Source organism: Mandrillus leucophaeus, unplaced genomic scaffold (assembly GCF_000951045.1).
Source record: "Mandrillus leucophaeus isolate KB7577 unplaced genomic scaffold, Mleu.le_1.0 Scaffold101, whole genome shotgun sequence".
NCBI lineage: Eukaryota > Metazoa > Chordata > Mammalia > Primates > Cercopithecidae > Mandrillus > Mandrillus leucophaeus.
The window spans coordinates 1,212,363-1,224,707 of record NW_012098210.1 but is presented as its reverse complement, the minus strand read 5'-3'; the positions used below and the strand labels follow the sequence as shown (position 1 = coordinate 1,224,707).

The 12,345-nt window shown below is 42.2% G+C and overlaps 1 protein-coding gene across 3 annotated transcripts in view; it reads left to right on the top strand.

Moving 5' to 3' along the window:
- Window positions 1-12,345, top strand: part of ZNF343 (zinc finger protein 343) — a 22,589-nt gene that overhangs the window by 4,953 nt on the left and 5,291 nt on the right. For 2 of the 3 annotated variants that reach the window (XM_011974557.1, XM_011974562.1), the window contains exons 3-5: window positions 4,836-5,101; window positions 5,287-5,345; window positions 6,035-6,161. In XM_011974557.1, the coding sequence (XP_011829947.1) occupies window positions 4,984-5,101; window positions 5,287-5,345; window positions 6,035-6,161 (304 nt within the window). In that variant the 5' untranslated portion in view covers window positions 4,836-4,983. The remainder of the gene's footprint in view (window positions 1-4,835; window positions 5,102-5,286; window positions 5,346-6,034; window positions 6,162-12,345) is intronic. The other variant, XM_011974568.1, reaches the window with a different exon arrangement.

Genomic DNA, 12,345 nt, shown 5'->3' with positions numbered 1-12,345 from the left:
TGTAATTCAGCACTTTGGGAGGCTGAAGGGATAGATCGCTTGAACTCAGCCTGGGCAACATGACAAAACCCCGTCTCTACTAAAAATAGAAAAGTTAGCTGGGCATGGTGGTGGAGACCTGTGGTCCCAGCTACTCAGGAGGCTGAGATGGGAGGATGGCTTGAGCCTGGAAAGTGGAGGTTGCAGTAAGCCGAGATCGCACCACTGCACTCCAGCCTGGGTGTGGGCTCTGGAGACAGACTGCCTAGATTCAAAGCCCGTCTTTACCACACATTAGCTGTGTAACCTTGGAGACATTATTTCACTGTGTCTTCTACTCCTCATCTGTATAATGGGGAAAATAATAGTGCCCATCTCAGGGAGTTGTGCGGAAGAAATGTGGTAATTCCTGTAAGGCCTGGCAGATAATTCCTATAAGGTAGTGCCTGGCACATAGTATATGCTTAGTAAATATGAACTGTGATTGTTAATATTGATATCTGATTAATATCTGAATTATCTCTCAACTCACCTTTTCAGTCTTGTCCCTACCAGTTACTCCTTTTGTAGTAGTGCCCTTGTAGCTGTATGGGAATAGATTCCATTCTGTACTGTTTTATTCCTCTGTGGTTTTCTACTTGGCAATTGAACTCCTATTGATTTAGTCACACATTTACTCCATTGCAAAGCATGCCTTGATTTTCTCAGGCAAAATTGTCCTCAGCCTCTTCTTTAGCACCAAACAACTTTTTATTTTTTTGGAGACGGAGTTTTGCTCTTGTTGCCCAGGCTGGAGTGCAATGGTGCGATCTCGGCTCACCACAACCTCTGCGTCCTGGGTTCAAGCTCCTGAGTAGCTGGGATTACAGGCATGCACCACCATGCCTGGCTAATTTTGTATTTTTAGTAGAGATGGAGTTTCTCCATGTTGGTCAGGCTGGTCTCAAACTCCCGACCTCAGGTGATCCGCCCGTCCTGGCCTCCCAAAGTGCTGCGATTAAAGGCATGAACCACCGCGCATGGCTGATGGTAAGTCTTATCCTTCCAACTGCTCGAGGCAAAAATCTTAGAATTGTCTTGATTTTTCTTTTCATCTCGCAAATCACATACAGTAAAGAAATTCAGGATGTGATTGCTACTCACCACCTCCGCTGTGTCCACTTTTGTCCAAATCACCATTCTCTCCCACCTGAATTATTTCAACAGCCTTTATGGGATTTCCTTGCCTCTCTCCTTGTCCCCTGTCCCGTTTGTCTGTTCCTAGTCTACCAGCCAGAGACATCTTTTAAAATGTAAATCCAAGCTTGTTATTCCTCTGCTCCAAATCCTCCCATGGCTTCTCATTTCCCTCCACATCAAAACCAGCATGCTCAAGACTGCACATGACCTGTGCCCTGGTACTGCTGTCCTTGACTGCTTTTAACTGCCACCAGTGTCTCACACCCTCCTGCCACAGGGAACGTATTTCTGAAACAGCAGGGCTCACTCCTGCCCTAGGACCTTCAATGGGCTGGTTTCTTTCCTTATAGTTCTGTTGACACAGTAGCCCACATGAATCACTCCCTCACATTGTTCAGATCTCAAGTAATCACCTTTAAAAAGCTTTCCTTAAATACTCAATTTAAAATTGCAACTCCTCCAGTCTCTACCACTGGATCCTTCTGGTGCCCTCAGTGCGTATCGCCATCTGACATCTTGTGTCTTTTCTGAGCTATATTTTATTTTTATCCATCTCCTTGCCCCTACCGCACTAAAATGGCAGCTACACGAGGGCTGGTATTTTTTCTGTTGCATTTGCAGCAGTATCCCAAATGTTGGAACAGTCCTTAGCACACAGTGGGCACTGGTAATTATGGAACGATTGAATAGCTCAATCAGCAGCACGTAGAGCCAGCTGTGGGAGGCATGGATAAGGAGTATCGGGGTGTGGGGGAGATCTGCAGAGACCTCTGTCAGGAGGCTGTTGCTGTTGTCTGAGCTTCCCAGCTGGTGTGGGGTGATGGGAGGCAGCTCTGAGGTGGACAGAATCTACAGGCCTTTGTAATTGGTTAGGCGTGGCAGGGAGGCATAGAGTCAGTGATGACCCAGAGGTCAAGTGTGGTGATGGAACTGGGAGTCTTGGAAGTGAAGAAGCTGAGGAAAGAAGGAGTAGCAGGTTAGGAAGAGAAGGAAAGGAGACTAGGTGTTTATGTGACAGCTTGCGGACTGCCCTGCTCACGGCGCTGCACACCTCAGCTGGGCTCTCCGTGACAGGGCACTGTCATATTTCCCTGATATCTGCAAAGCTCATCCTAGTGCCTAGCTTGTAGCAGATGTTCAGTAAGTGTTTGCTGAAGTGAGATGTCCAGCAGGCAGGAGGAAACATGGTCTGGGAGCTATGTGGGGTGTTCTCGGATTCCTAGAAAAAACAAACAATGGCAAAATGATAACTATAGACAGTCGTTTGTAGCTTAGCTGACTTTTCACTTATAGGGTTCCAGCATTCTCCAGCATTCTGAAGCCATTCCAAAGCTCCAGTATAAATAGTGTGAAAACTGTGGCTTTCTAGTGTCCATCACTAGATTCTACCCAAAGAGACAATTCTGATCATAGCTCACTGGCAAATCAAGTCACATGGTCACTCCTGAGTTCAATGTGATAGGGTGTATACCTATAAGGAGTGGCACACACTTGGGGATGGAGAGTGAAACATGCTACTACAAGGACGCAAGCCCATAAACCCATTCTCACCCAGCCCTAGTCCCCACTATTGATTGGGCCTTCAACGTGCTAAGATTTGTGGCTGTGCCTAGAACACATTTGGTAGCTGTGTAAACTTAAAGACAAATAAACCAACCTCTTGGTGCCCCAGTTTCCTCCTCTGTGAGATGGAAAGAATAGCGGCATCCATCTCTTGGCTGTGTTGTGAAGATTACCGGAAATCTGTACTTAGTAACCAGGCATGGTGGCTCATACTTATAATCCCAGTGCTTTGGGAGGCCAAGGCAGGCAGATCACGAGGTCAGGAGTTCAAGACCAGCCTGGCCAACATGGTGAAACCCTGTCTCTACTAAAAATTCAAAAATTAGCCGGGCGTGGTGGCAGGCACCTGTAATCCCAGGTTCTTGGGAGGCTGAGGCAAAAGAATCACTTGAACCCAGGAAGCAGAGGTTGCAGTGAGCCGAGATCACGGCACTGCACTCCAGCCTGGGCAACAGAGCGAGACTCTGTCTCAAAAAAAAAAAAAAAAAAGTCTGCACTTAAAGATCTTGCTTTATAAATGTTAGCTACAGTTACTAGTGTTACTAGGAGAAAGGTTTTGTCAGCTTCAGCTACGTTGTACTGCAGGTATTATAGGTTGGCTTTAGCTTTGTACCATGACCTTTTACAATAGAACCACAGTCCCTTTGGGGACATGCTGTTCTCAGAACAAGAGAAATGGTGGAATTATGCAATGCTTAGAAACGGCATCGTTGCTTTCACTCACATTCATTTTCCAAGGCAAGTTACAAGGTCAAGCCTGATGTCTGGGACAGGGAAGTACCATCTTTTTATAGGGTAACAAATAATTGGGAATGATGATAAAATCTACCACAAAGGCCTCTTTTATCCTAATCACTAAAAGTAGATTAGCAAAAAGACTGAGATTCATTTCATCTTACAAGAAGCTTCACAGTTTAGTCAAGACAGTCATGTAAATAGAGAAATTGCAATATGGTATGATGCCCAGGTTGGACAGAAGAGGGAGTGGTCATCTCTGCCTATGGTGTTGAGGGATGAATTACAAGAGCTGCTTAGAGACCCCAGCTAGTCTCAGAAGGGTACTAGGCAACAATAGGCCTGTAGTCATTTTTGCTGAAATCCTGGACAGTGTCTGAGGAGCTACTGAAGGTGGCATAACTCCTAATACCACCTGCCTTCTCTGGGACCACATCAGTGTAGGACTTTGATTTGGGCCCATCAGGATACACAAATGCACATCTCTGGTAAGGTCATGTGGTAGACATGCATAGAAATGGAAGCTAGGAGGTTATCACTTTAGAGTAATTGTGAGACCTGGAGCTCTGCCTTAAGTAAGAAGGACTGACTTTTGATCTCCTAAACTCCTCAGAATACCAGGGACATAGGGATCTTTTTTTTTTTTTCCTTTTTTTGAGACAGGGTCTTACTCCTGTCGCCCAGGCTAGAGTGCAGTGGCACGATCTCAGCTCACTGCAGCCTTGACTCTCTGAGCTCAGGTGATCCTCCCACCTTAGCCTGCTGAGTAGCTAGGGCTACAGGCACACACCATCATGCCCAGCTAATTTTTGTATTTTTTGTAGAGATGGCATTTCGCTATGTTGCCCAGACTGGTCTTGAGCCCCTGAGCTTAAGCAATTAGCTTGCCTTGGCCTCCCAGAGTACTGAGATTACAGGTGTGAGCCACTGTGCCCATCCAAGACATAAGTAACTGAATATAGATGGAACCTGGGGTTGGGGCAGGGGAATCAGAAGCTGAGTTCTGCATGCCTTGATTGGTCTGCAGGAAACAGTCAGAGGCTCTTTCTCCATAGGCATTATGTTATATTCTGTCTTCTCTCTGACTCAGGCTTCAGGTAGTAGCAGAGACTGATCTGAAACATAGAGTGAATCTGAGGTACAGAGGCAGAAGAAGTAAGGTTTGAGAGCTAAGGGAGAGTGGCAGAACATAAGCATGAGGGCCTAGAAATGAAGGTAGAGTGAATGAAGGTAGAAAATCCAGGGAACCCTTGTAGATGGAGATTCTATGTTTGTTGAATGAGGAGGGTGTGAGAGAACAGGATCCCTGTTGAAGAGGCATAAGCCTAGGGCCCACAATAAAAGCCCCAGCAATAGCAAATTGCTTTTTCATCCCACAGGTCCTGGCTGCATGGAAACAAGATGAGCTTTTACAATTAAGGTTGGTAGAAGTCACCACAGGCAGCAGAACTCCATCTTGAGATGAAATAACATCTACCTGGACCTCTGGCAGAATTTCAAGGCTCACACTGGGCTGACTCTGGGGCCATGATGTTGCCTCATCCTTCAGCACTGGGAGATCAATACTGGGAAGAGATGTTGCTTTCAAAGAATGGGGAAAATGTAGAGACCATGAAGAAATTGATCCAAAATCATAAAGCGAAAGGTGAGAATTGTTGAGGGGCCAGAAAGATGAAGAGGGAGCCAAGTCTCCAGGTTCACCTGAAAATGCTTCAGAGGTCACCTCTGAGTAAAGTGACTCCTTCCTTCATCCTAAGGCTCAAAAGAGCTGCTCAGGGAGCCTGGGGGGCAGGGGCTCTGGTTTCCCATAGCTTCTTTTTCTTTCACTAGGCTTGCCTTCTAATGATACTGACTGGCCCCAGGAAAAGGAGGGAAAGGCCCAAATAGTGGTGAGTTGGGATTACATTTTTTTTTCTTCTGAAGTGCTGGCTCATTTCCCAGAGAACAGACATATATTCTCTTTCTTGGGAAGGGAAAAGGCGGTCAACATCTGGGTAGATGAGTGAAGCATTAGGCTTTCTTGAAAAAAGTTGTTAAAGCACATAGCAAAGACAGGGATTTTACAGATCCCATTTAGTAACCTGAGCTTTTAAGAAATGCTCATTCCAGACCCCATCTGTTCACTCCCATTTTTCTCTGTAATCAAAGTTTTCTTCCATTCTTTCTAAATCTTTACCACTGCCTGCTGCCCAGCACAAGCCCTAAGTCTGTGATGCTTTTGTTCCTTCTGCAGCCCATTCTCTGCTGTTTTATCTCTGAATTCCTTCATTATGAATTCTCAAGGTCACTGTCCTAAACACAGCCTGAGGTTTACAAAGTAATTCACAAATCATTTCTCCAATGAAATCATACATGTCAAGGGCCTAGAATGTGTTCTGTGCTCAGTTATGCTCCTCACAGATTTTAACAGAAAACTAGGCACACAGTAGTGTTCAGAACTTCTTCATAGGGAGAACCATATATTCTGATGAATTACATCAACTTGCATATCCAGGCTCTCCAGGGTCACCAGCTGTGCTCCACACACAGGGAAGATTGATGGTGGCTTGCTCTACATTAATTTACTGGTTGTTTGTAGGTACCAGTTACATTCAGGGATGTGGCTGTGATCTTCACAGAAGCAGAATGGAAGAGACTGAGTCCAGAGCAGAGGAATCTATACAAAGAAGTGATGCTGGAGAATTATAGGAATCTTCTCTCATTGGGTGAGGCTGTGTTCTTTCCTTTCCTTCATTAATTCAGTAGCGATTTATTGATCACCTACTATGTACCACAAAAAAATGTTCTAGATATTTACAACACATTAGTAAACAAAATCGTAATCCCTGCCTCCATGGGGCTTACTTTCTAGTATAAGGAGACAGACAACAAACCAAAAGCTTCATATACAGGGATATTATAATACAGTATGTTAAAAGGTGATAAGTGCAACTTAGTAAAAAATAATGATATAAGGCAGGATAAAGGGGTATTGGGTGTGATAGGGTGACTGGCTGAATTTTAAAACTGGGTATTTGAAATCACTGAAGTAGTAATATTTGGCTAAAGACATAATGTGGTGAGGAGGTTAGAACTGTAGGTATCTAGGGTAAGAGCATTTCAGGTGGAGGGAATTACTGACACGCAGACCTTAATGAAGGGATGTACCTGTCCAATACGTGAAGCTGCAAGGAGGCTAGTGAGGCTGGGGGCATGGTTTGCAAGGGGGAGAGTAGGGAGAGATGCAGCTCTGTGATGTAAGTTAAAATTAAGAGTCAAGTTTATTGTGGTTTGGGGGTTTCATAAACCATGTCTTTTTCTTTTTCGTTTGTTTGCAAACCTAAACGAGGTCAGGAGATCGAGACCATCCTGGCCAACATGGTGAAACCCCGTCTCTACTAAAAATACAAAAATTAGCTGAGTGTGGTGGCATGTGCCTGTCATCTCAGCTACTTGGGAGGCTGGGGCAGGAGAATCGCTTGAACCAGGGAGTCCGAGGTTGCAGTGAGCTGAGATTGTGCCATGGCACTCCAGCCTGGTGACAGAGTGAAACTCAGTCTGAAAAAATAAAAAATAAAAATAAAAAAATTATTTAAATCTGGGTTGATAAATGTCAATTGCAACATAACTCTAGACGAGGGATTGGCCAACTTTTTCTGTAAAGGGCCAAACAATAACTGTTTTTGCAGGTGATAAGGCCTCTGTAACAACCCTTAACTTGCCATTGAGTTGCAGCCATAAATAATACGCAAACGAGTGAGCGTGGATATGTTCCAATAAAACTTTATAGACACTGAAATTTGAATTTAATATTATGTTTATGTATCATGAAATGTGACTACTCTTTTTACTTTTTTCTAGCCACTTAAAATGTAAAAACCATTCTTAGCTTGTAGGTGATACAAAAACAGAGGACTGGATTTAGCTTGTGGGCAGTCATTTTCCACTCCTTGTTCGAGATCAGTGCCGTCTAGTAGAAATATGATGTGAGCCACCTGGGTAATTTTAAATTTCCTAGTAACCACGTTTTTACAAGTGTAACTACAGGTGAAATCAACTTTAAGAATATATATATTATTTAACCCAATATATTAAAATATCATTTTAACATGAAATTAACCTAAAAACTTACTAATTAGGTATTTTACTTATTTTTTTGGTCCTGTGTTCAAAACCTGGTTGTCTTTTACACTTAGAGCACATCTTAGTTCAGATTAGCCACGTTTCAAGTGTTCAGTAAACACATGGCCAGTGGCTGCTATACTGGAGCTTACTGTTCTAGATATTCCTATATTTCTAGATACAACATGTAGAGAAGAATCACATTTTTGGAGACACAAACCAGCTTCAGGGAGGAGTTTCTTCAGGAGTTTGCTCCAAATGGCATGGCTGTTTCCCTGATATGATTTAATCAGATTTACCTTATTCCATTTTTATCTTCTTTGATGTGTTTTGGTCTGATTCCCTCTGGTTTGAACTAGCTCCCATCTGACCTGGCTCCATCTAAATCAGTATAGATTCATCCATTTTGGACTGGTTCTGTGTGGGCTGTGTTTTTCTTTTTAAAAAAAAGATTGATAATTTTTGTGAATGGTTTAGTGTGTTTTGATTTGGTCTTAGCTACTTAGTCCAACTAGGTTTTGTTTTTATTTTTCTCTGGCCATACTGTTTTCTCTCCCACTGTTAATACATATAACTGATTCAGAGGAAAATGTTAAAAATGACCTGGTTCATAGCCAAGTGTGGTGGCAGGCACCTGTAATCCCAGCTACTCAGGAGGCTGAGGCAGGAGATTCACTTGAACCCAGGAGGTGGAGGTTGCAGTGAGCCGAGATCATGTCATTGCACTCCAGCCTGGGGAACAAGCGCAAAACTCCATCTCAAACAAACAAACAAACAAACAAACAAAAAACCCATGAAACAACAAACAAACAAATGACCTAGTTCAAATGAATCTTGATATTGAAAACCTGGATCCCAATTGCATTCCTTGAAATTGTTTGCTTTGTCTTGCTTGACACCATAATGTTCCACAGTTTCCAGCCTCTTACGTCTCTCTTTTGGGCTATTCTCTTTCTTCTTTTTCTTTTCTTTGGACTGCAGGGGTCCACAGGAGTTAGTGTCACATACTCCTTTTCCGTGTTTATATTTATACCCTTTAACAATTTGTGAACTTTAACGATTTTCCCCATCACATATTATAATGAACCCATTATCTACCGCTGTCTCACCTGTGCTTCATCCCCATATTTCTCCTTGCCTGCAACCACAAGTTTATTCTTAAAGTTATAAAAACTTGAGAGCATACCATTTTTCCTCCTAAACCAGTCTCTTTCTCTTTCTTTCTTTTCTCTTTCTCCTTTCCTCTTTTTTCCCTTTTTCCCCTTTCCCTTTTCCTTTTCTTTCCTTATTTTATTTTATTTTATTTCTTTTTTTTTCAGACAGAGTTTTGCCACGTTGCCCAGGCTGGTCTCAAACTCCTAGGCTTAAGCAATCCACCCACCCTGGCCTCCCAGAGTGCTGGGATTACGGGTGTGAGCCATGTTGCTCAGCCCAAATCTGTTTTTCTCTCTTTCTTCACATATTCATGTTAATGTCTTTTCTTCAAGGGCATTGTTAGAAATAAATGGGCCAGTTCTTTCTGAAATAATCTTTAAAGCCTTCACAGGGGAGATAATTTAATAAGCTTAGACCAGATAATACTGTGATAACCCCAATACTTATAATAGCCAATGTTCATTTCTCACTTACATTACCTCTTGGTTACTTCAGGTGTGGTTCAACTCTCTTGGTTCTGGGATCCAAGCAAAAGGAGCAGTTTCTGTCTGGATCGTGGGGTTCTCAAGGTATAGGGAAAAAGAGCAATGATGGGACCACATCGTGGCTCTTAAAACTTGTTTGAAAGTGCACTGACTTTCCGCTAACCTTCATTGGCCAAAGCAAATCCCACAGCTAAGTCTGATGTCACTGTGGTGGGAAAGATAATCCTTCTTCAGAGATGGGCTCAGTGGGGAGGAACGGCAGATATTGTGACCAAAATACCGTTTGCTGCAAGAGGGTAGCTTAGGCTGAATCTTAGAAATAAGTGTTCGTGGTCGGGCGCGGTGGCTCAAGCCTGTAATCCCAGCACTTTGGGAGGCCAAGACGGGCGGATCACAAGGTCAGGAGATCGAGACCATCCTGGCTAACACGGTGAAACCCCGTCTCTACTAAAAAATACAAAAAACTAGCCAGGCGAGGTGGTGGGTGCCTGTAGTCCCAGCTACTTGGGAGGCTGAGGCAGGAGAATGGCGTGAACCTGGGAGGCGGAGCTTGCAGTGAGCTGAGATCGCACCACTGCACTCCAGCCTGGGCGACAGCGAGACTCCATCTCAAAAAAAAAAAAAAAAGTGTTTGTAGGGCTGATAGGTCAAGGAGGAACACGAATTACCTAGACTTAATAGTTACTAACACTTTGCCCGCTTGCATTATCATTCGCTTCTCCCTTTCTGGCCAAATTATTTCAAAGTTAATTCTAAATATCATGACACCCTTAAATATGCCACATTTCTCTAAAAAGTGAAAATGGATTCTTACATAACCACAATACCATTACTACATTCAACAAAGTTAATGGTATCATCTAATACCAAATCTGTGTTAAAATTTCTTTGATTAAAAGAAATTATATATATTTTGAGACAGGGTCTCACGTCTGTCATCCAGGCTGGAGTACAGTGGCATGATCATAGCTCACTGCAGCCTCAACTTCCTGGGCTTAGGTGATTCTCCCACCTCAAGCTTCCTAGTATCTGGGACTACAGGTGCATGCCACAATGCCAGCTAATTGTTTGTATTTTTAGTAGAGACAGGGTTTTGCCATGTTGCCCAGGCTGGTCTTGAGCTCCTGGTCTAAAGTGATCCACCTGCATGGGCGTCCCGAAGTGCTGGGATTACAGGTGTGAGCCACAATGCCTGACCTCAAAAAATATTTTTATAGATTAAAATCAGGTTGTCAGTTATCCCTAAGGTAATTCAAAAAGTTAACATGTCCCAATAAAAAAGTGAAATTCTTTTGCAAAATTCACATGGAAAAATAAAGGTGGAAAAATAGCCAAGAATACACTGAAAAATAAAAGCCATAACAGGGTACTATCCTTATCAGACACTAACGTATGCTACAAAACCTTTAGAATTAAAATGTGTCCTTTGAGTTGAAGCTGCAAGCAGAAAATAAAGAAAGAAAGCATTGTGGTGCTGGCCCATGACTAGACAAATAGACCAGTGGAATCAGGGAGCAAGTCAGCAAGTCAACCCAAGTACTTATGGAACTTTGGTATGTGATGAAGGTGGCATCTCAAATCCCTGGAGTAAAGATGGACGTTTTAATAAATGGGGTTGGGCAACTAGATATCCATCTGGAAAAATATAACATTGGACCATATACCACACACCATATACAAGAAAAATCCCAAATGACTAGATCTAAATGTAAAAAATTAAACCGTAAACATACTAGGATAGAATGGGGGTAAATATTCTATCACCTGGACAGAGTAAAAGGTTTTCTAAATTTGACTAAAAACCTAGATGCCTAGAGGAGAAGAGTGATAAGTTTGACACTGTAAGCAAAGTCAAAAGAAAGGACAAATTTCCAGGAAATATTTGCCACAGACAGTATATCACATATAAAGAGTTATTTTCCATAATATAGAACGAATCTTAAAATTCAAAGAGAAGAACCCTAAAACCAGATAGGAAGAAAGTAGGCAAAATACCTGAATAGACAATTCACAAAATAAAATATAACATTGTCCCTTAAATGTTTGAAAAGGTGTTCAATTTCACTTCTAATTAGATTAATGCAAATTAAAACTACACACCATTCTTATCATTGGCAGCATTTCGAAAGGTTGACAGAACACTTGGCAGAGCTGAGGGATATAGGCAACATTATACACTGCAGATGGCAATGCAGAAATGCTACAGCTATTGTGGAGGGAAATTTGGCAACATGTAACAAAACTATATATGCATATGCTTTGACCTGGCAATCCTACCTATAGGAATTTACCCTGAAGATTCATCTCCAAAGATAGTACACTTGCACAAGGTTATTCATTATAGCATTGTTTCTTTATAAAATATTAGAGTAACCTAATTGCCCTTATGTAGGAAATTGGTTGAAGAAGTTATGATACATCCTTCCAAAATGCGGAAGAGCTCCTCTGAACTGACAGGGAGTAAATTCTAGGATATATTAAGTGAAAAGAGCCAAGTGCAAAGAGTATTTTTGAAAGTGAGAAATTATGAGCATATGCATATCTATTTCTTCTTCTTCCCCCCCCCGCCCCCCACAAAGTAATACAGGGTTAATAAACCAGGAACTAATGAGATTGGTTAGCTGTGAGGTTATATTGGAATTTGGCTGGAAGGCTATGGAAAGGAGAGGCATGTCCTTTCTGAATAGTTTTGCACTTTTGGAGCATATTAGTGTTTAAATACTCAAAGAAAGGAATTAAATCAACAAAGAGAGGGAAAATCCCTAAAATGGAATACCAAGAGAAACAAATCTACCTAACTGTTCCAAAATAATAACACGACCACAGGTAACAGGGGAAAACAACCCATTTAACAGAGAGCTTTGCCCATACTCCATAGGAAAATGAGGATTGGCAAACTAGGGCCTACAGGCCAAATCTGTCTCACTGCCTGTTTTTGTAAATAAAGTTTTTTTGGAACAATGAATTATTTATGGCTGCGTTTGTTATACAATGGCAGAGTTAAGCAGTCATGATAGAGACCATGTCACTTACAAAGCCTAAAATATTTACTCTTTGGTTCTTTTCAGAAAAAATTGGCCAACTCCTTCTCTATTGACAAAGAAGAACTGCATACAAATCTTGAACCCTATGGACTATATTTTGTATA